Source organism: Quercus robur, chromosome 2, assembly GCF_932294415.1.
Source record: "Quercus robur chromosome 2, dhQueRobu3.1, whole genome shotgun sequence".
Lineage (NCBI taxonomy): Eukaryota > Viridiplantae > Streptophyta > Magnoliopsida > Fagales > Fagaceae > Quercus > Quercus robur.
The window spans coordinates 42,066,707-42,091,918 of NC_065535.1; the positions used below are offsets into that span (position 1 = coordinate 42,066,707).

At 34.3% G+C, this 25,212-nt stretch overlaps 1 protein-coding gene across 1 annotated transcript; it reads right to left on the reverse strand.

The window, feature by feature from the left end:
• Positions 1-3,644: 3,644 nt before the first annotated feature.
• On the reverse strand, positions 3,645-13,981 carry LOC126713731 (protein phosphatase 2C and cyclic nucleotide-binding/kinase domain-containing protein). Its single transcript, XM_050413578.1, has 15 exons — positions 12,535-13,981; positions 11,469-11,600; positions 11,122-11,352; positions 10,840-10,965; positions 10,037-10,099; positions 9,723-9,805; positions 7,310-7,541; positions 6,915-7,231; positions 6,686-6,773; positions 6,522-6,588; positions 5,693-5,970; positions 5,524-5,589; positions 5,228-5,349; positions 4,445-4,601; positions 3,645-4,315 (listed from the first exon to the last, which is right to left on the reverse strand). The coding sequence occupies exons 1-15, from the start codon at positions 13,564-13,566 to the stop codon at positions 4,073-4,075; spliced, it is 3,237 nt and encodes a 1,078-aa protein (XP_050269535.1). The 5' UTR covers positions 13,567-13,981; the 3' UTR covers positions 3,645-4,072.
• Between the last annotated feature and the right edge of the window lie 11,231 nt (positions 13,982-25,212).

Sequence of the window (25,212 nt, forward strand, 5' to 3'; positions counted from 1 at the left end):
AAAGAAACAAGGAACAACAGGAAGTGTCAGCAGCAGGAATCACATGAAGGAAAGAAAAGCCAAACCGAAGGAAATGACAAACACAGCAGGAATCGCGTGAAGAAATAAGACAAAAACACGCAGCAGAACGAAACAGAACTAATCTGCTATGACAGAAATGGCATGGGAACAAAAGAAGACAAAAGCAGAAGATAGTAAAGCAAGCACAGAAATGCCGGAGCAACTTGTACCCAACCAATACAAGGGAAGTGGGCCCACAGTCAAAGGGATTCAGAGGGTATGGTTTGGTGGTGGGGGGAAAGGGGGGTTCTATATTTAGTTTCCTGCCATGACTTCTTTTGGGAATATACCTTGCTGGGATGGTATTTTACCCAAAAGAAGTAACAGATGGTTAGGACCATCTGATGCATGCCATAGAGTTAGGTAGTGAGGTGGCCCAATCCTGATCCATTTGAACCTAGAGGTAGAGGTATACAACAGGAACAAACAAAATTGAATTTTGTCGTGAAATGAGTAATGGTGCAGTTGACGTATTCTGAGTAATGGCAGTGGTCGGGGCAACCAATAGGTTGGTGGGTAGTCCTAAAGAGATGTCCACAACAAACCAAAAACAGTTGGTGAAACCCTAGGGGTAAAAGGGAGAAATCCCATTGAATTGGTTCGCTATAAAAGGAAGAGGTAACCATGGCAGAAAGGGGAGGACCGGATGGGGGGGGAGGCACCTAAGGGAGGCACTTAGAAAGAGAGAGTCACTTAGAGAGAAAGGCCTAAGAAAAGGAAAGGCCAAATGGGGGACAACCCATGGCAAGAGAGTGGTAAGAAACTAAAAGTAAAAAAGGAACGGAGTGAAAGAAAAGAAAGTGGTAAAAAGAAGAGAGAAAATACGACATGAATAGGAGCATGCATCAATAGACCATCTTTTCCCTCCCTCTTAACAAACCCACTCTTTGATGTCCCCAAAAGTAATAGCTAGTAGCCATTTAGGCCTATTCTCCAAAATGGACAACTTTGATGGCAAAAGCCTATGATAACGTTGTTCAAGTTGGGGTTTAGGTTCTTTCTTGGTTTACTTATCCTATGAGAAGATTCAATATTTGATTTCGATTGCAAATATATTTGATTTCTCTCATTATAAATTATATCTGCTGTATTTAATCATTCTGCCGTAGCACGTTTTTATCACGTTTGTTGCATCAGTTGTCCTGCTGTGGTATCTTTACTTGTTGTACTAGTTATTTTGCTGTAGCACATTTTCATTATATTTACCATGTTAGCTATTATACTAGCTAATCCTTTTCTGCTAAACCTTTCTTCTTTATCTGTTATTACATGTTTTACTTTTGACACAAACTAATCATTATCCTGCCATAAGTATATATATACATATATCTTGTTTCTCATTTTCTGCAAAATATATTTTATAGATGTATATGTAAATACGTATAAGTATATTTACTAATATGTGTATGTATATATTTGAGAATATGCTAACCCATGTAAGCTAACATTTGCTTGATTGGTATTTTCTTTGGGTTTTAGATTTGTTTATGTGTAGGAAGTAGAAAAGTATTTTTGCAGTAAAATATGAAGAATAGTCATTCACATTGCAAAAGGCTTTACTACACGGCAAAAGGCTTTAATGCATAGCAGACAGCTTTAATGCACAACAAATAGCTTTAATGCATAGCAGACAGCTTTACTACACAGTAAAAGGCTTTAATGCACAGCAAAAAGCTTTACTGCACCGTAGAAAGCTTTACTGCACAGCAGACGGTTTTATTGCACAGCAGGAAGTTTTACCGCATAGTAGAAAAGTCAGTCCTGCAGCAGAAATTGGAGAAAAAGTTCCTTCTACGGCAGAAACTGGAGAAAAGTTTCTTTTGCAGCAGAAACAGAGAATAAGCCCACTTTGTAGCATCTTCCCTTGGACTTGGACTCAACGTTTGCACACAAATTGGCAGCGACAAAAAAGTACTTTGAAGCCCATTCTGTAAAGCATCAGGCCCGACTTCCTTCTTAGAAAAAGATACGTAAAAAGAACCCTCTGCAATCTTAAATAAGTTATGATAAAAACCTAGCAAATAAATGTTCACAATATCTACACTAACAAAACTAAATAATTTTTGACCCACACTCTAAAAACCTTAATAAAAAAAATAAAATTAAATAAAATTAAATTAAAAAAAAAAAAAAAAAAAAAAAACCATGTGCAAAATTCTAAAAACCTTACCTAAGATGCATATTTTTTCAAGCTGTGAGAGAGAAAGAGATGAAGAAGAGAATGAGAGACTAGTTTGTATAGTAAGGAGAAGGGGTGGAAAGACTAAGTGGGGATTGAGAGTTTGAGAAAGAGAGAGAGAAAGAGAAAGAGAGGCAACGTGAGAGACTGACTAGAGAGTGAGTGAACTGGAGATTTAAACCTGAAGAAACTTGAGTCTTAAAGGCTTGAGTTCCACATGGATAAAAAATTCCATATCAGCCTCTGCCAAAGCACCAAAATCAAGTCTCTAAGATTCAAGTTTCTCTATTGAATTCGAGCCTCTATGACTCAAGATTTTACTTAACAAATATGTTTGGTTTTCCTGTCAACTAACGAAATTTTTAGTAAATCAGGCTAATTGGCAAAAAAATCTCCTTCCCCCACTATCTACTTATCTAAAAAAGAATTAAGTAATATAACATCACAAAGAGTTACACCACATATTTTAGGACTTAATTTAAATTTGATTATTTTATTTATTTCGGTATTTTGAGACCTTGTTTTAATGAAATTGGAATACTAGGCTCATTTATGTAAATTATAATAATTTATTGAATAATAGGCTTAAATAGTTGAAGGAAAACTCACATTTTTTATCAAACCCAACAAAATGGCCCCAATATGACAACCTAATCCGATCCCCACAGATTGGTTTGGTTAAGTTGGAGATTTCTCAATTTGATGAGGCCGAATTGGGTTTAAAAATATCCCAAATCTAACCTAACTCGACTCATGTATAGACTCCTAATCCCAATATTTTCCTCATCCCTGCCAAAAATGCTATGTAATCTGCCTAGACCAAGAGAAACCAATTGACATATGTGAGTTTCCTGATCTGTGACTTTATTTTGGTCATTGTAGCGTTAGAACGGCCATATTTTTGTACAATAGAATTTAGAAGCCCAACATATAGATTTGTTTGACAAAATTGTTAGATAATGCGTAGATAATTAACAAAAACCTTTGTTCCATAACTGAAACAGCATAGATACATAGAGAGTTAGATATTTACAGTGTCAGAGAACCATATGATCTAAATAGAAGTTCATTGAGATCAGACCTTTAGTGGCTATAGAATGTGACCTCCCAGTTCTGTAAACAATTCAACTTTTTTTTTTTTTTTTTTTAACCATCAAAAATAACAATTCAAAATTTGACAGAGGTTGATTGGGGTTATTTGAGTTAAAATGAAAGAAATGAGATAAGAAATTATCAATGAGGCACACCAGAGAAAATGTGAAGGGAAAAGAAATCTTTTTAGTTAGACCCAAAGTGTTGAGATTTTCAAAGCTTAGTGCTCAAACAAACATATATATCCCATCTAGCAAAGAAAGAAAAGTAAAGATCCACTTGGCCAAGCCAATTAAATCACAATCAGCACGAATGCAGAATTTTATTGGAAAACTAGAATTTCATTATAAAAAGAAAACGAAACCTCATTCATTTACATATAATATATGCATTTACATTAAGGAAATTTCACAAAAATAAAAAAATTAATAAAATAATAAAAAATCTATTCACTAACCTTAACCTCTCCTTCCAACTGGTTAAATGGACAATTGGGTTGCAGTGCAAGCACTCTTAAGGAAATATTCTTCCAACTATATCAATTATGATATTTTACCACAAGAAAAATATATATGGGACTGCAACCAAATTTGCGCTTGAAACTTAATCCTCATTCTCCATTGATTCTGCCTGTCAGGGTTCTAATTGTATAAATAAGCAACTAGTCAAATCTCATTGGAGAGCATAGCACCCTACCAGTGAAGAGTTTCAAGAAGTGGAAACCCCGAAATGGTCATTCCTCTACCAGTCATGAAGCCATTCAGGAATGTTGAGATCTTCTACGTCCTGAGCCAAAGAACTCAGGGTAGTGCAGTCCTCAGAGTGACTTTCCAAATGTTGCGTTATTCGGTAGGTGATCTCATGAGGAACTGGAAAGCTACAATCTGCAATCCTTTTCCAGTCAATACCATAAAACCACGGATGGCATTTGACAGAATCGGGACCTAGGCTTCCAAGTCTCGTGTTTTCGTCAACTTCAAGTAACTAATAAAACCACTTAATTAGAATAAGAGCAAGCATGAGAAAAATCCTAATATTTCCAACAAGTACAATTGAGAGAGAGAGAGAGGGGAGGGAAAAGGAAAAGGAAATGACTAAATAGGCCAGTGATACCTTGGTGAGGAGATCAACAGCTTCAGGGCTGAAAGTCTCTGGAATATTTAACTGCCCTTTGGCAATCTTAGCGAATGTATCAAGCTCACTTTCTCTCCATGACCCAAATGGCTTTTCACCATGTAACATGAAATATATCAAGACTCCTAATGCCCACCTGCACATTTACCAACAATTTAGGGAGCTGCAGACGGTTCAAAAAATACCCATCAAAGAGAAGAAAGATTAATAATCAGACAGCAAATTCAAATTAGAATTACAAGCTTACATCTTTTAAACCTCTATAACAAACTATGACAAATATCCAAATATCTATCTTGCCATACATGGTATAAAAATGGAGAAAAGGCAAAATCTTGAAAATAGTGTAATGATTGCTCTTGAACTTTCTGTTTACATGGTAATGTAATTTTTAGTTTCTCCCATCATCTTCCGGCACCTTTCTGATTATTCACAACATTATCATGAATGTGAAAATTTAAATTCTTTGATTTCTTGAAAATCTATGGTGGTGATAATTAAGCATCCAATAAAGTTCAAAATTGAATATTGTTCTAAATGTTAAGAACCTCTTGGATGGTTATAACTTACAACCATAATACTTATTTGCAGTCTTAAAAGTAATTTTCTATTTCATTTCATAAAACTGATGTTATTATCCCCAAAATTTTCAAACAGCAGAGCTAATTTCTCATACTTATCAAATGTTTTTTGAAGGACTAGAAGATAAGAGGTGTAGGCTTTGGAATGAACATAACAGTAAAGTAAAAGTTGCAATTTTACCAGTCAGCAGGTAAACCATGGCCTTTTCCCTGGACTATCTCTGGAGCTAAAGAATCTGCCATTCCACAAATTGTAAATGTTCTCTGGTCATCTATGTTCTTCCCAAATCTGAAGTCCACCAGCTAAATACATCAAGAAATACTAAAATTATTATGCATGATTCTTTACATGTCACACTTTTCTCTAGGTGACATAAATCCATGTTACATAACTTCAATTAGATATTGATTGTTACCAAATATGAAAATAGATATGGATGAATATAATGCAGCAAAAAACATAGGTAGAGCGCCAACCTGTAAATATCCTGTTTGGTCCAACATTAAAACATCAGGGGACACGCCTCTGTAGAGAATACCATTCTGAAATTCAAATAAAAAAAATATACAGAGGAGAAACAGTAATTAATATACATCAAAGAAGATGAAGAAAGGTTAAAAAGGGAATAATATCCAGACATCAGACCTTGTGTAGACTTTCTAACGCTGTAATGACAGAGGCGGCAAGAAACTGTGCAGATGGTTCACTGAGTGGAATACGAAGTATGGAAGCCAAAGGGCAAGCAAGGCATGCATTTAGTAGTATGCCAGCATATGCTTGATCAGCACAGGTGCACAGAACCTGTGGCACGCAAGCTGAAGGACTCAAACTCTTCATCAGTTTCTTCTCTTTCAAGACCTGTGCTTCCTTTCCCAGACTTTTGACCTTCTGCTTTGAAAATCTTTTCAAACTAAGAAGCTTTTCTGATAGCCAATCAGATTTGTACAAAAGTACTTCATCAGTATACATTATTATTCATCAAGCATATGTATCCTCCTATCATCACTCACTATATTGCATTTGTATTCTTCCACAAGGAGGAATGATTTTATGTTCTTGCATGGGAAGGGATTGCTGATTCATGTATACATAATTATTTTAATTTCACACGTATCTCTATTAACAAGTAGGCCATTTTAGCCTTCATCTACTACTCTCCTCCTTAATTACTTGTTGGGGGGGGGGGGGGGGGGGTGGGTGGTGGAGATCTTTAAAGGGTCCCCATTGGGCATTGTCCCCCACATTGTTAAGGAGGGAGTTAGATATCAGTTCTATAAGTGCCTAGCCTCCCTTGGGAGTTGGGTGTTAGAATACACCTTTTTGGATAGGCTTGGACACCTATAAGGACTTCATCTACTCCTATTCTCCTTAATTACTTAGCAAAAAAACAAAAGCAGGCCATCCAAGCACACAATCTTCAAAAGGTAATTCCATCAAGGAAACAAAAGGTATCATATAATACAACAAAACTAACCTGAGTCTCTTAAAAGTACATGCCCAATCTCGCTGCAATCAGTGGAATATAAACATGTCCTCCAATCCTACATAGAAAATTCCATTAGATGATTTCAGAAGCAGATTACTTTTCAGCATTAATTCTTGGCAACATAACTACAAGCAGGATGCAGCACTCATTACCAAATCAGAGAGCTGAACTTCGGCAAAAGCTGAAACATCAATACTTTTGGCAGATTCCTTGGGATAATCTGAGGAGTAGTCCCTTGACCTAAATGATGTAAGTTGTATCAGAAACATGAAGCATTTTTTAAAGGGAAAAGAAACATCCTTGTTTGTCAAAAATAGCTCTAAATTTTTACCAACGAAATTTAAAACAGAAATTTGAATTTGATAATATGATGCAACATACTTGTGATCATCCTGAGAAAGTTTTGTCAAAGGGCCAACAACTGAATCAAAATTTTCTTTTGTTAAAACAGCACATATAACATCACCCATTGCGACTGCTCTCAAGGAACCTATAGGTTCACCAATAAGTGCCCATTCACCAAAATAGCTTCCCTCTGTTTTCTCCAATGAGAACTCTGGACTGTTCTGGGAATTATCATTCTCTTTTAGAATGTCAAACTTGAGGCTGGAGACATTTGGATTCCTCAATAAATCTGCGTCAAAAGTAATTCTCACTTGTCCCTTCTGGATAATGTGCAATGCAAAGACACCTTCATTCTGCAAACGGATACTTAAGGAATATGAGAAAAAACATACAGAATAAAAAGGATTTATTCTTTAAGAGATCAAGTTTACTTCGTTAACTATCGTCTGCCCATCTGAGAAGGAAACTTCGGAAAGGGAATCTGCAATGTGACTCAGCTGTAAGATTGTCAACCTTGAAAGAAAATCAACTGATCGAAGCAACTTCAAGGATGACAAATTAGAGAACTCTGACATCAAAATTCCTCGAAAATCTTCTCTCTTTAAAGCCCAGAGAGTTCCACTTGTCACAGCACGAACAGAGGCCTGGAGTGGTTTGTTATACCTGTAGTGCCACAAATACCAATGATAACCAAAGAGTAATTACATACTGCTACAATTGGTAGCAATGACCAAAACAAGAAAAGACATGAAATTTGATGCAAGGAGCACCAAAATCATCTAAGATGTTATTTTTAATTTGAAATTAATTTTGTTTTTGAATTTGGTTTTTTATGTTGAGGGTTTTAAGGGATTTAATTAGGTATTTTCCATATAGATGTAATCCTTGAACCCTATTAAACTAGTGCTCTTGTAATTGTGAAAAGGGGTATGAGAATTTGAATAAGAAAATTATGATTTGAGAATGTGTTTATCTTTGCTTGGTGGTGATGCCAAACACCATTAGTGGGTGATGCCTAAGGTTTCCAAGTAGATTCTAGGTGGTGAAGCTTAGAATTTGTTTTGTTTATCTTCTTTGTCCCTTTTATCTCTATTTTCCTATATTTTCCTACATCAACTTGGTATCAGATCCCAACCCAGTCACAAACTCAAGCTCTTCAAGCCTGCAACCCAGCTAGCATCTGGGCTGACCAGACCAGTCCATCCCAGACTCATGATTTTAATAGCAACCAGCCATGTCCCAGCATAACTGATTGGAAACCTTCGCATTAATAAGGATAAGCCTCCCATAACTGATTGGGAAGAAATGAAGGAAAACCTCTGAGAAAAATGCGTTCCTCCATCAGTCCATCCTATCTTAAAAAGAGAGATTTGTCCAAAACCTATCATGACAACTTTTTAGATTGAAGAAACAATCTCAATCACTAGGGTAGACTCGCTACTGGCAATGTGGCACAATTTGAGGAAGATGAGATGAGTGCTCAAACAATTTCTAGTCCTAAACCAAGGGTAAATTTTTGTGCAATTTCTAGTCCTAAGTTCATTCCAGTGCTGTCTTCCAATGAACAAAAATTTGAGAATCTCATGAAATTAGTTCAAGACCTCTCTGCAATGCTCAAGAAGCCTGGGATCGATGCTTTAGATGCTCGCCACAATCCCTTAGTGACAACGGATATTGCTTCATTCGTGAAACAAGAAAAACCTATTGAGGAGCCTGAACAACAAGGTGAAATATTTGAACCATGTGTAGCAGATTTAGTTCAACCTATTGAAGTGTCATATACATTGCCTAATGTTGAAAAGGATGATTCCATTGTCCTTGATAAAGAGAAGGTTCCACAAGGGAGTGTAACATTAGAGGGTGAACATGACATGATAGTGGAAGTTGCTGAATGTGCTATCAATCAGCCTTCCATGGTGCACATAGATAAACAGCCTTATGAAGTGGAAAAAGTGGATACCATAGTGCTTCCCATGGTTCAAGATGAGATTGTGTTGATTCCACACATTAATTTTGTCATTACAAAAGAGTTTAATGATGTGATGGAATGCAAGGTTTGGCCATTCTCTGTGCTCCCAAATATGATTCCTGAATTGAGGCAAGTGTTGCGTGCCAGAGCTCTATTCCTTCCCCGCTTCAAAACTCGAGGTCAAGTTTTCTCCCACCAGGGGAGTATGATGCAAGGAGCACCAAAATCATCTAAGTTGTTATGTTCGAATTTGAAATTAATTTTGTCTTTAAATTTGGTTTTTAATGTTGAGGGTTTTAAGGGATTTAATTAGGTATTTTCTATATTGGTGTAATCCACAAACCCTGCTAAACTAGTGCTCTTGTAATCGTAAAAAGGGGTATGAGAATTTGAATGCAAAAATTATGATTTGAGAATGTGTTTATCTTTGTTTGGTGGTGACGCCACCCTTAGGTGGTGATGCCTAAGGTTTCCAAGCAGGGTCTAGGTGGTGAAGCTTAGAATTTACTCTATTTATTTTCTTTGTCTCTATTATCTCTATTTTCCTGCATCAAAATTGATTTAACATATTACAGAGAGATGCTCCACATTTCCCATGGAACATAATAAAAAAGCCATCAACAAGCCACACAGGTATTTGTGTTAAAACATCAAAACAGTTGAGCTTAAATAGATTGAAGTCCTTACTATATGTAGTTTTCTAGTTTTGATTATGTCATAGAGTCCAGATTTCAAAATTTATACAGCACTTGAGATTCTATTGTGATAATCAAGAAGAATAATTCATCAACTTCTCGAAACCGGAATCTGTGTGAACAAATAATACCTTTAATTTAGCACTAGGAATATATTGTTAACAAAGAGAAAGAGCTCACATTAAAGCCAGCTCCCCAAAGGATGATAACTTCTCAGCTGTGTAGCGCTGCAGAACCCTAGGGACCTCTCCATTTTGTTCTTCCTGACATTAATGTATCCATTCAACAAGAAATCTCATGAATTTAACTGAAAATTAAGCAAGTACAATCCATCTGAAACTCCAAGAGATTTGAACTAAGATGATAGAGTATAACCACATCTCCCAAAATAAAAATATCATGATAATAAATTATTTGAATACAATTGAAGAGAACAATAGAAGTAAATGCAAAATTTAAGACTGACAGTTGAATCAAGCAACACAAATGCGAACCTGGGTTGCCAAGACCTCAAATTCCCCACTGCCAACAACATAAAAGCAGTCACCTTCACCACCCTGCAAAATGTAATAATCATGACACCTCCAAATTACTCCAAGACTCCACCCAAATTTGTATTTAGAATGGACTCTCCACTTTTTTGCTTTTTGCCAGTGACAATAGAAGGCAATTCAAGCCAGGGTCATCATTGTGAATAAAAATCCCCACACTAGTGCATGCAATGGGCAAGGACTTCTGGGCCTTACACAGTACACCCATTTTGAAGATCAAATTTCCTTACACAGGGTTTACTATCAACAATTATGTGCAACTAAAGATAATTCATGCAACCCATCAGGGTGCAAACTAGTGTTTGGAGGCTTGGGATAAGCCGTAGACCCAGATATCCTAGGTTCAATTCCCAGTAGGAGTTCCCCTAGATTACCTGATACACAGTTCTAGTGGGCAGGGTCGTGCATCCATGGTTTAATCCTAGGGATGAGTCCTAAGGGCCCTACCTTGGTGAGGTTCCACATCAACAAAAGAAAAAATAATTAAATATAATGTGTGTTGTTTATCAATTTCAGAATGTTCAACAAAGCACTTACAGTTGATTAACTTTTTTGTCATGTTTATACACTGATATATCCTAATGTATACATTCATATTTCCATTTTGACAAGTACGTACTTGCCAATTGTTGGGAGCCTTTGATCCATTACTACCACTAAAATTTCGTAAACAGGATCAAAATTGTCTACAAGAGCTAGAAGTTCTAAACAATTTCAATAAGAAGCTGAGCTGCTGAAGAACTGACCTGTTTAACAACAACATCCCCTGGCTGGACCTCAACTCTTTGCATGCAATCCAACAAAACATGACACTGGGTATCAGTAAGTTTTCTGAAAAGGAAATGGTCATGCAGTGCCTGTTCAATGTGTGCCTGTAGCATGGGAATATGTAAGACTTGATCGCTACAGTGTTTCATGGTAAGAACTTGCTACTAAGAAAAATTTGTACCACTATTTTATCACATGCAAATTTGTGCCAAACACAAGATATTATATAGCTACATTTATGCACTACAAAGAAGCTTTACTTCTTCTTCCCAGGTCTTCCTGTGGGCTGGAGATGGAGGAATCCAGACTTGACCATTCTCTAGGGAACTTTCAATGGCACGGAGACGTGCCCGTGATAAATCATGCCTTGCACGATGGTTTCTAGAGTTCCAGCTAAAAGTCGACGGAGATTCTGATCCTGTTGCCTCTATAACATGAGGAGCTGGGGGTCGCAAAACAGCACCAGGAGTTGCTGATTGACCAACAGCGTTCTGACAAGAAAAAGTCATTAGTTCAATTGATAATTCATAATGACAATAATTATGCAAATAAATTATATATTTTAAAAAAAAAAATGAACAAATATATTGCAAGCAAGCCTTCTTACATCAGTTAGCTCATTAATATGCACAATGATCACAGTAATGTCATCTGTACGAGTTTCATACTGTAGCCAAAGTCTATAAGATTCAGCAACAATCGCGGCACAAGCATCTCGGGGATCTTTATATTTAGCAACCTGGAAACATAAGTAATATAACACTGAGATTTAAAATTGAGGGGGGGGAACAAAGGCACTCCCAAATTGATGGTCAACAATGACACAAAAGAAAGAAACTATTTTAAAAATTGCGACTGCCAGAATGGATTACACAATGTCATAAGATTGAAATCAGATAGCTAGAACATCTGATCGATGTTATTCCCCAACAACTGATCTATTACAAAGAATCCATATTTCAGATGCTAATTTTGATGAAGGGTAAGTGATCTCACTGATGAGGAAATAAATTCAAAATTAAAGAAAGTTATTATTTTCTTCAATGAGAATAAGATCTTAGTTTAACGTATAATTGTGATAGAAATTCTTTAAAGGAGGTAAAGATCTTTCTAAACTTGTGTCACCTTCATAGATATCAATATTTTGCAGTCCATCATTTCAACTTAAAAAGATTTAAAAACTATGGAATCTTGTTTAGTGTCAAAATATATTTTTTTTCTATAGAGAAACTGTTTATGAGCAATTTGACAAAGATTTTTCTAGAAATTGAATAATTACTGAATCATACAAAAAGGAATTATGTTAACCCACTTCCATGTATGGCACATAATTCCAAGATCCTACCTATATAAATCAAATTATAGCAAATGCTTCTTTTCTAACACTCATCGTGTTCTTCCCAACTCATGACTGAAGTTTACCAACCATATTTGTGTCACTTCCGCACTTCTCAAACATCTCCAATCAGTAAAAGTCCTAAATGAAAAATTATGCAACCCACATCTAAATTTGAGTCTGTCTATACAGGCTATGTCTATATGTAGAGCATTCACTACTATAGAAACTACATAGAAAATAAAAGTATCACGACCCATAATCAATCAAGCACAAGCACATATTGCTCAAAGAACATACATTTGAACTGCTACAGACAAAGAGCAGGGTACCTTACCATGTCAACCACGGTTTGGCTAGATAGAAACTCAAACACCCCATCGCTTGCAAGCACAAAGAAAGGATGCTCCGGCGTGAGCTCCAAAACAACAATTTCAGGGGTAGCAACAACCCCAATTGACTCAGCAATCGAATCACCAATACTCCTTGTAAAAGCTGTGCCTGGATACATCCCATTGGGCACCCATAATCTTGGCGGATCACCATCATCGCCTTCCTCAGTTCCCCAACACTGCACATCTGGGTTCTTTAACCCCTCAATCTGATCCAATGTAAGTACTCTAGCTCCCCAAAGCTTAACTCTTTCGAGCTCATCAGCCCGAAATGGGGTCTGATCAATCGAAAGGTCCACTGCCACTACATCTTTCCCTCTCTGCTCTGCTATAACCGCCCTTGAATCACCTGAATTTGCTACATATATAGTCCTACCACGAACCAATACAGTAATTGCAGTGGTTCCACTCATACTATCATCCAAACTATCAGCATGTAACTGCGAATTGGTCGTTAAATAGGCACCGTGACAAGCCTCAACCGCATCCGCAAGAAACTTATCATTCCTAAGCAAATTCTCACACAACTTTCGTTTCACAAACTGAGAACACTGTGCTCCAAATTCACCATGACCATCAAAAACCCCAAAGAAATGGTCATCTGGGTTTGTACCAAATGGGGTGTGAATAGCAAAACTATCCTGATTAGCCTTATCTAGAGCATCAGGGTAATACCCTCTTTGAGACAGGAACGAGTACCGTAATTCATAGTTTCCAGAGGGAATTTTCACGGTTCTTGAACCATCTGGTGGTAGAAACTGAGAGGAAACCCTCGAGAGCCTTGTAATTCCAAACTCTGAGTCCCTGGTGACGCTCAACTGGTTCAATTGGTCTCTAATTTCGGCTTCTTGACCGTCCGTTGATGAGGCTGGAGAAAACACACCGATCTCAGCCGCTGTGTTCGCATTTCGCTGTGTCCCTTTGATTCTCGGAGTTGTAACCTCCCCAATACAAACCCTTGAATAAACGCAACCCATCACTCAAAATCAAATTTTGAGTCTGACCCAGATGCCAGAATTGCCACAACATTCATGGGGTTCAGGTTTTGTTTTTTGCTTGCAAGTTTCAACGGCTCGTTGATACTGTGAAAGCCAATATACCAATGAAACTCGATCACTTTTACCGCTCACAGTCACTGGTTTCTCACTCAAAAAATCTTATCTTGTACTTTAAAAGGACGAAATGAAACAAAGATAAGAGAAACGAAACCCATGAATTTGAAAAAACTGAGAGAGGATTGAGATTTGAAAGATTGGATTTTGTAAGAACAAATTTGAAAACCCAGTACGCTCTTGATCTACTACTACAGGAGGAACCGTTACAAAGAAGATAAAATAACTTATTTTTTTATTAAAAAGAAATTTTCGGAAGTGTTTTTTTTGTTTTTTTTTTTTTTGGAGAAACCAAAATTGGGAAGTTAATAAATAAGATAGTAGTAGTAGTTTTTTTTTTTTTTTTGATAGCGATAGTAGTAGTAGTTGAATTATAATAATAATAATAATAATAAATAAAGCACTAGTAAAGTATTTTTTTTATTTTTTGATAGCCACTAGTAAAGTATTATTGATTGATTATATAAATAAATAAATAAAAATGGACTGTTGGAGACAGTGAGTGACTGATGAGTGAGTAGTTTTGCAAAAATTTGGAGACATGTGAATATTAGTATTATTGAAAAGTCAATAAATAAATATAAAAATGAAAAGAACCAGACTGAGTTGCAGAGAGAGAGAGAGAGAGGTGTTTTCCTTGTTGAATTATATATAGTGGGAAGTGGAAGTACACCTAGGAGTCAGGTTGTGCGTAAATGGGGACAGTGTAGTGAGGCAAGCGCGTAAGTAAAAGAAAGAAGAGAGAGAGAGAGAGAGAGAGAGAGAGAGAGTTGGAATTTGGAATGAATGTGTGTGTGAGAGAAAAAGGAAGAAGCAATAATGATGCATGTGTGGATTCAGGTAGGGGGCTCTCACTCAGGTCTGTTTGTTAAAAAATTTTGTTAAAAATATGATAGGTGAAAATAAAAGTTAGTTGAAATAATAGATTGAAATGTATGAATATTATTAAAAAATATAATAAAATTTATAAATAGTAAAATAAGTGACTTTTAAATTTTTGCCGAAAACATCTGTTAGCTTTTGTGGCCACTTTGTCTTTGACTACACCACCTACACCTACCTAGTGCCCTCTCTCACTCACGCGCTCCATCTTCATCCTCTTCCTATATCCTGGAACCTCAAATTTGGACGACACCTTTTCTTAAATTTAAGCCAATTCATTGTGGTTTGGAGTAATCCAAATTTATTCTGTGATTTTTATTTTTTGTATGTTTGAGAATAAATGATAGGCACATGAAGGAGCTAGAAACTTGAGTTAGGGGCTGTTTTACTGTTAGTTGTATGAGTAGTTTCAATCTCTGATTCTGCTATCTAACCGCTGAATTTTTTTTTTTTTTTTTTTTTGGGTGGGTCAAAACAAAATTATTTTGTTTAGAATTTTTTGAAGAGCGGGGTTATTTATTTTGGATAAAATTAATTAATTGAGCTTAATTTTGTTTTTAGTTTTACTGGTAATTTTTGTTGTTGAGTTTTTTTTTTCTTGTATATTTTTTTTAGATTTTAAATCTATAAATTTTTTTATGGTTACTAAAATGAGGAAAATGCTAAAACTACAAGTTTTTTTTTTATAAATTATTGATGTGATATGTAGTTACTAGTAAGTAAAAAAATAATGTGAGTGGTGTGCCTATATGCAAACCAATGAAAATTTGCTACCAAAACAATTCGTATAAATGTTATAAAAAAATTTGTAAGTATAACATTATTCTTAAAACGTTATAAAAAAGTTTCATCCCTGCAGTCACCTAAATTGTATTCTCTCCATTTGAAATGAAACCACTCTACCAAACAGGGGAGGCTCTATAGTTAGCCTAGTGGTTCAAAATTCAAATGAACCCCCTAACTTGGGCCCAAAAAAAATTTATATATAGATTGTTTTTTTTTTACAGCCTAAAATAAAATTTTGAACACCCTAAGTATAAATTTTTTTTTAAACCCAATTGAAACAATCTTGAAAATGCTCAATTTAGTTCTACTTTAACAATATTTTCACAATAATTTTACAATAAAAATTAAGTGGCAAGTTGTAATTGGTTTTTATCTAGACCATCAATTGACATCATTTTTTTACACACCTTTAACTACAAGTCATTTAGATTTTGTTGTGAAAATGTTGTGTCAGTAACACTACTTTTAAAATTGTTCATTCATTTTAAAATAAATAAATAAATAAATAAGTCTTCTCTTCAAATCTGGTTTACTTTACTGTTGACGGCGAAATGAAATGATTTTTCCCTGTACTTTTCTTCTTCATCAACAAAAAATTACACAACTTTTAGCAACAACAAAAAAAAATTACACCACCTCTACAACAAACTTATTTGTATTCATATTTGTGATTCTTTTCTCATCCTCTTTATCTCTCTTCCTCCCTTCTATGTTTTTTTTTTTCTATCTAATCAAGTAGTTTGATAAGTAATCTATAGATTTCCAATTCAAAGAAGTCTTTTAGTGCTTATTCTAATTTCAAGAGAATGACGACGTATATGGTTTAAAATTCATATATTTCAAAAGCAAAAACTTATATCAAGTACTATTTTTTTTCTTAGTTTCACATTTACTTGCAGATCTAATCCTATGTATGTTCCTATTCTTTTTTATCATATATTTTTATTTAATTGATAGTACATATAAATGTAATAAATTATTATTAATTTGACAAAAAATGTACAATTAGTTATTTAATTATATTTATTTATGCATTTAATGGTTGTTATCTTACCGATCTTTAAACTATTAATAATTTTTTTAGACTACAATATAGTTGTATTGTATATTAAATTATATTAGATTATTTTATATACAAAAAAAATTAAATTAAATCCTTTTACTTCTCCCACAACAAATTCCTAGCTCCGACACTATTGACCCTTTAGAAAATAATCTTGGAGCCGCCACTACTACCAAAGAATCAATTTTTTGTGCAACTGATAAAATATCATCACAGTCCAATACTTACTACATTTTAGCATCTTTTTTTTTCTTTCTTTTTTAAGTCCAATGCCAAACCTTGCTTTTTTCTTATTTTTGGTAAACTGAGATTAAACCACCAAAACAACTAGCCAGCAGTCAAGGCTGCTAAATCAGAACTGAGTCTCTTACAAAAAGTCCCTGAAGAGTCACTAAGCAAAAGCCAGGTAAAACCTTGCTTTTTTATAAACATATATTTATTGTCATGTTATTTTTTTTTTTTTGGCGTAAATGCACTTTTAGTCCCTACATTTTGACTTTTTTCCATTTTAGTCCCTACATTTTATTTTTTCCACTTTTAGTCCCTAAAACCAATTAACGAGTTCCATTTTGGTCCTTTCCGTCAGTCAACCGACGGAAATAGCTGAGGTGGCAGCCGGAGGAATAAAATATTATTAAAAATGCCACATCATCCATGACACATCACCATATAAATTTAAAAAATTAATTTATTAATTTTAACAAAATTTAAAAACATAAAAACAAAATTTAAAACATAAAAATCAAATGCCTATTAACACAAGAACATAAACCCAGAAAATCAAACCCAAGAACACGAATTCAAAATTAAACCCATTGAAAGACCCATGCTGAAAGACCAATGCTGAAAGCCCATAAGTTTTTCTCGTTCTTCCCCAAAGATTCATAGCCAAAATCATAAAATCAAAGAAAACCCAGAAATCTCAAACACTCAAAAACCCAGAAACCCAAAAACTCAAACAAAACCCAGTTTATTTCAAATAATCAACAACAAAATCAACCGACCTGGCCAACTCGGCTTATTGAATCAAACAAACACACAAAACCAGAAAAACCCAGCCAATTCGGCTCACAACAACAGCAAGCCCAACCAATCCATAACAGATCTAAACTCAAATCAGCTATCATAGATCCCACAACTCCAACAGATTCAACATTGTGAGACAAAGAGAGAGAGGTGCTGTAATCTTTAATGCTTAGCTTGTCTGAATCCGGAACCATCGACGACGAAGAAGAAGACGAACAACAAGCCCCCGTAATCTGGATTTGATTTTTTTTTTTTTTTTTCTGGTTTCATTTTTTGGGTTTGGTTCTTTGATTTTTGGGTTTGATTTTCTAGGTTTGGGTATTTGTTCTGGGTTTGATTTTTTCGGTATTTGATCCGGGTTTGATTTTCGAGTTTGATTTTCTGGGTTTGGGTATTTGTTCTGGCCGTCACTCTTCTCGATCTCGTCAAGTGCAATATGCAGGTTCGATTCTTCTAGATCCCTCGCTCTCTTTCGTTTTCAGCTTCCGTGTTAAAGCTTTTCTCCATGGGTCTTTGGCCATGGATCGGCCATGAGAGGAGAGAGAGCTCGGGTATGAGCCATGAGAGAAGAGAGAGTTTGAGATGGAAGAGAGAGTGTGAGATGAGAGAATAGTGTGTGGCTGTGTAGTTTGAGTTTGAGATGAGAGAATAGAGTTTGAGTTTGAGATGAAAGTGTGTGGCCAGTTTGAGTTTGGTGTGCTCAGGTTTGGAGCTTATGTTAATTTTTTGGGTTTTAAAATTTTTGGGTTGGTGTTCTTTGTTCAAGAAATTTTCAGATATTAATTCATGTATTTTTATGTTTTAAATTTCGTTTTTATGTTTTTAAATTTTGTTAAAATTAATAAATTAATTTTTTAAATTTATATGCTGATGTGTCATGGGTGATGTGGCATTTTTAATAATATTTTATTCCTCCGGCTGCCACCTTAGCTATTTCCGTCGGTTGACTGACGGAAAGGACCAAAATGGAACGCGTTAATTGGTTTTAGAGACTAAAAGTGGAAAAAAAATAAAATGTAGGGACTAAAATGGAAAAAAGTCAAAATATAGGGACTAAAAGTGCATTTACGCCTTTTTTTTTTTTAGAGAGAGTTTCAACCTATGGCATCCGCTCCTGATAATTGCTCTTTATCATCAGACCAAGACACCAATCAGTTTTTGGTGTAGGTGGGGATTGAACCCCAGATCTCTTATACAACCACCAGAGACTTTACCAGTTGAGCTAACTGGAACCCACATTGTCATGTTATTTAAAATAACATAATATGGTATTATAGACGGCTAGATACAATAAATAAAATCTTACTCATAAAATTGAGAGGATCTTATCTTTTTTGTATACCTAACAAATATTGAGCAATTAAAAAAAAAAACGAAAATAAGAAAGAGACTTTTAGTTGTGATTTTTCGAAGAACATAAGGTTTTTTTTTTTTTTTTTTTGTTTTGTTTTGCTGAGAAAGAACATAAGTTAAGATGTCAATCAATACTCCATTAAATGATGTTTTATACTATTTTCTCTAAATAAATCAAAATTGAATCAGAAGAAAAGCTTGTATAACAAGCTTGAATTTGTAAGTGCAAATAAATAAATCATTGATAAATGTTCTTTTTTCATTTCAAAGAGCGTGCATTATAGTTTATAACTGATCATTTATTTTTCCTTAACATGAGTCGTTACTCTTTAGAGCACCAATTAACAATACCAAAAAAAAAAAAAAACGTTTCTTGTCTATACTCATTTTATTGTAGTATAATAGATAGATAATAAAAATATATATCATCTCTCGTACTCTTTTTTTTTTTTTTTTTGGATAATTTTAAGGTTTATTATTAGGAGAAAATAAACTAAATACATATAAGATAGAACATAGGTCATGATTTACAGCATCAACAAAAACTGAGGGCCTAGAAACATAATCCCACAAAAGAATTATGCAGAGACCAACTAGCCAAAGCAGGGGCTGCTCTGTTGGCAACTTTGCTTACCCAACAAAAGGAGTCGAGCAAAGAAATTTTCAATATGGAAACTATTGACCAAATGCAATACTTGTTCTCATTTATTTATTTATTTTTGCTTGGTAAATGTAGGGGCTCAAACCCCCGAGTAATAAGTTCCTTACAAACTGGGTACCAGCTCACCTAGAAGTGGCGGTGACCAATACTTGTTCTCATTTGATCAAACAGGCCTTCCTTCCCCATGAGGCGGACATTATTCTCAGTATCCCACTTAGTCGTTGCAAGCCCTAAACCGCATAGTCTGGGCCTACACACCGAAGGGCACATTCACTATCAATAGTGCTTACAAGGTCGCCCTCCCACTCTATCAAAGCTCGGGTTTGGGTGAGATATCATAAGGAGAGGATAACAAGTTGTTTTGGCACAAAATCTAGGGACTTCACTATTAGGATTAGTATCCTAAAATCCTATTGTATGCTATGTATGACATTATGTATAACATTATATTCTATGTAATAAACTTATTTTATTATTATCTAAAATAATGGTAGAATGAATATTTGGACGATATCATAGAGTCCTTGAGGTGCATAGTATGTGATTTAGTCATAAAAGATATAAATCACAAGTTCTTTGTAAACTCAAAATCTTAGTTCGTAGTCAGTGATGAAATTGGGCATTTCATCTGTTAAGACTATAACATGTCAATTAAGATGATTTGTCTTAATCATGGAAGTAAAGACTTCTAGTTGATATGTTAATATGTTTTAAGTGTATAAGACATATTGAGTTGGACCGCTGTGAGATTTATTATTCTATTAACAACTGTCAAATTAATAATAAATCTCACGACTTTCATTTACTTAAACTCTCAATTCTGAGGGAATAGTGAATCCGATAATGAAATATAGGTTGCTTTAATATATCAAGAGTGAGATCTAGACAAACGGTCAAAATCTCAGTATGTTAGTCAACCACACGTAATGTTGAAAGAACACATATTCTCAAGATGGAATTCATAGTCTCTTTATAAAGATATAAAATATTCGCTTGAGATAAGTTTAATGGGTTTGGTTATTCAGAATGTTAGGCCTAATTACTTTAGTAAAGAGTTACTAAAGTTTATATTTTATGAAATTATATTTCATAAAACATATATAAATAACTTAAAAGATTAAACTGTGTACTCAAGGATCAAGATGTAGTAATCTTCAAAGTGACAGTTATATATTATGACTTTGTATTATTGGAAAAACACATGTTTGTATCGCATACAAAACATACACAGCGGAAAATTAATGGATTTACTTCATTTGCAATTGATAACATGTACTATGTAAATTTCAAAATATAAGAACAAGAGAGTGTACCTTAGTGTGGTGAAATTCAAAACCAAATATTAGAAGTACTTGGGAACACTTTTAGTCTTCAATCCAATTCCACTTGTGCCCAAGAAATGTGGTCTCTTAATCAGTTTATATGTATGTGTTCAAGGGGGAATAAGAAAGTGTCTAACACTCACATACAAACCATTTCATTCTCTTACAAAATTTTGTATGTTTCTCTCCTTATAACTGATTATCTAATTGGGTTAACCTTTTGGGCCATTCCAATTGGGTTTTAGTATGTGGCTTGGAGTGGGACCAAATGGAACAAATAAGGCTCTAGCTCCAATGGGCCTTAGGCTTTTCTGTCAACTCTTAACAAGTCCAAAGTTACCATTAATTATATTTAATACTAATATATAAATATAATTGCACTCTAGGACTTATTAATAAATTATATCCCAAGACTTTATTATACATGCAACCATTTCATAAAATATTCGTAGTAATACAAAGTCATGTAGGTTGACTGTCACTTTGAAAATTACTACATCTTAATCCTTGAGTACCTGGTTTAATCCTTTAAATTATTCATCATATATTTATGAAATCCAATTTCATAAATATATACTTTAGTAACTCCTTATTAAAGTAGTTAGACCTAATATTCTGAATAACCAAACCCATTAAACTTATCTCAAGAAAATATTTTACATCTCCGTTAAAAGATTATGAATTCCATCTTGAGAATATATGTTCCATCAACACTAAATGTGGCTGCCTAACATACTGAGGTTTTGATCGTTACTTTAGATCTCACTCCTGATATATCAAAGTAACCTACACTTCATGATCAAGTCCATTATTCTCTCAGAATTAAGAGTTCATGTAAATAGAAGTTATGAAATTTATTATTCATTTGACAATCTTCAGGAGAATAATAAATCTCAAAGCGGTCTAGTTCAATATGTCTTAACTCTTAAAATATATCAATGTATCAACTAGAAGTCTCTACTTCCATGATCAAGACAAATCATCTTAGTTGATATATTATAGTCTTTCCAGATGAAATGCTCAGTTTCATTATCGACTACGAACTAAAATTCTGAGTTTACAAATAACTTGTGATTTATATCTTCTGTGACTAAATCACATACTATGCATCTTAAGGACTATATGATAATGTCCAAATATTCATGTTACCATTATTTTAGATAATAATAAAATAATTTTATTAATTACAACATTAAGTCATACATAATGTCATACATAGTATCATATAATAGGATTTAAATGCACTAATCTTAACATGTATTACTACGAATATTTTCATGAAGGGATTAAATGTTTAATAAAGTCTTGGGATATAATTTATTAATAAGGTCTAAAGTGCAATTATATTTATATAGTGGTATTAAATATAATTAATGGTAACTTTGGGTTTGTCAAGAGTTGGCAGATAAGTCCAAAGCCCATTGGAGCTAGAGCTTTATTTGTCCATTTTGGTCCCACTCCAAGCCACACACTAAAGATCAATTGGGCTGGGTCAAAAGGCTAACCCAATTAAATAATCAATTATTTATTTAATAAAAATTATTAAATAAAGTAACTGCCTAAGTGCAGATATATACATATGATTAAAAGAGAGAAATATTCAGAGTTTTCTCAAGAGACACTTGGTTATTCTCTTAAACAAATACGTATAGAATTGATTGAGAGACTACACATTTTGGACACATTATGGAATTGAAGTGAAGATTGAAATTCTTCCCAAGTTTAATCTTCATTTTGTTTTGAATTTCACCGCATCAAGGTACCCCTTCTTGTTCTTTGTTTTTAAAACTTAGATGTTGCATGTTATCTCACATGAATGAAGTAGATCTATTTATATTCCACTGCGTGTTTTTGTATAAGATACAAAACTGTATTTTTCCATGTGTTTTTCCAACATTCACATCCCAAACAAGATCAAGACTTTCGCTTGGAAGGCATGTCGAAACATCCTCCCTACAAAGGCAAATCTTTGTCTACAACATGTTATTGATGAAGCCACTTGTGAAGCATGTGATTTGGTGGGCAAGACTACGGGTCACCTGTTTTGGGACTGTAACAAAGTGAAAGAAACCTGGGAGTTGTCCGGTATCTCCTTTGACAGAAATAGTTTGCTATATAGGGAGTTTTTGGACCTCATCTAGCGTCTAATCTTTGTCTAACATATCAGCCTGAACTTGCTTGAGCTCACACTTATAATTGCATGGTGCATGTGGTTTAACTGGAATAAAAGCTAGACTGGGTACTCCTCAACAATCTGCCCGTGAGATCATCTCCAAAGCCCGTTATCTTTTGGAAGAGTTTTAGCTCGCTCATCTTAGGCCATCTCAATATAAAGATGCCATAGATAATCATTGGGTTCCCCCAGCCCCACCATGGTATAAGGTGAACATTGATGCTACCATTTTCTCTCTTACAAACTCTGTGGGAATTGGTGTTGTGATTCACGATCATGAAGCTTAGGTGATAGTAGTATTGATTAAGCATCTGCCACTGCCCTTTGGACCTACTAAAGTGGAAGCAAAGGCAATGGATGAAGTTATGCTCTTTGCTTGCGATATCAAGATTTGAGATGCTCTCTTCGAAGGTGACTCATGCATTGCCTCTCATGCTCTCTTAGGTTTGGCCTCACCTCTGGTCTCCATTGCCAACATCATTTCCGACACTCTCCATAAATTAAGAAGTTCAAATCATTTCAAGTTCTACATGTGTAGTGCCTAGGAAACAAACCTTCTCATACTTTGGCAAAATATGCTAAAGGAATTTATTCTTTTGTAACTTGGTTGGAATAAAACCCACCCATTATTGAACCTTTGGTGGTTTAGGATGCTATGTATTTCTCTTTGTCTTAATAAAGTTACCGTATTTCCCATAAAAAAAATAAATAAATAAAAAAAAGTCTTGAATTACCTCTCGTGCTTACACCATGTGGATCAATGTAAGTATATAATACATCACACACACACACACATATATATAGGCAAAGTTTAGAGAAATTTCAATTAGATTTTAATTAAATTCTCAATTTTGAGCCATATGTCCCATTTAATTTTTAATTTTGTGCCAAGTGAATTATTTAGTATAAAAATCAAAGAGTCCAAATCAAAGATTTTAAATTGGATTTCAATTGGAGTCTAATTTCTCCCATGTGTTCATCTAAATTTTAAATTTTTGTGGTAAGTGAATTATTGGGTGCAAAAACCAAAAAGTCTAAAATCAATTAAATTTTAAATCATATATGTATAAAATAAGAAACCATTACATATTTTTAAAATGTATGGTTTTAAAAAAAGTGTAAGCTAATACCATGTATAATTTGAATTGTATAATTGTGATTATTTTTAATTGTACCCATGTATATGTACGGGGCTACACACTAGTTTTCCATAATACTTCTTACAACTTACAAGTATATTAAAATTAGTAAAATGATATTGTTTTATGTGAATCTCTAACAAATTTAAAATACTACTTTGAGTAAAACTTCAATATTATAATTTTTAAGAAATTTAAAATTAGTTTCATCATTTAGATTAAATTATTTGTCATAATTTATAGTATTGATAATAAAAACTTTCGATTCTACATGACATGATATGACAATATAGCTTAACTTAATTATTACCGTTATTTATTAAGATTGTTTTGATTTATGTGAATTTCCTTTATTATTTTTCTTTTTTGAAAATCTTTTTTATGTGAATTTTTATTGTCAACATTCCAACCACTCTGTTAGGACATATGTGGAACATGTTATGAACATATGTCATTTAGAATTGACTAATCCTTTGACAAAACGCACTTTACTTGTAATTAGGTAGATCTAGGATGGTTTAAGTCTTCAAGAAACATGTTGTTCAAGTTAAGAGTTAAAGCCATGCAAATCTGTTTAAGAAACAAGTGAAGAGGTGTTGTATTTTGAAGCTCGACAGATAGCCCAATAGATTGTATCTATCGAGATTTAAAAGGAAATTTTAGCTCGATGATAGCTACTCGACAGATAACCTATCTATCGAGAATTACGAAATTCAGATTTCCAGATATGTTTTTCACGCATATCCAAGTTATGTGTTTAGGTTTTCTTATCTCACAACCCTAGACATATATAAGGATTATTTTAAGGGCCATTTCACTTGATGCAACTGGATGAAAAAGGTTTTTTTATGCATATTGTGATCGGAAACAATTTGCCTTAGTTCATCTTTCTCTTGAAGAAGCTACTGCCTTTGTACGCCATAGGGTTTTGTGATCAAGGAGTTTCTTGATCTTTATCGTGGAGATGAACTGAAAAACTTTGTATTCAACATCTTTCTTAAGTTGGTGTGTTAGTCACATATTAGGATCAGTGCATCGATTGGTTAGTCACGTACTTGGAGCCATGCATTAAAAGGAGAGATTGTCACTACATTACAAGTCCAATT

Coding starts and splice junctions, on each gene's coding strand:
- LOC126713731 (XM_050413578.1), bottom strand. CDS start 13,566: ATGGGTTGCGTTTATTCAAGGGTTTGTATTGGGGAGGTTACAACTCCG. Junction 9,806..10,036: donor TTGAGGTCTTGGCAACCCAG/GTTCGCATTTGT, acceptor CATTAATGTCAG/GAAGAACAAAATGGAGAGGT. Junction 7,232..7,309: donor GGCAGACGATAGTTAACGAA/GTAAACTTGATC, acceptor ATCCGTTTGCAG/AATGAAGGTGTCTTTGCATT.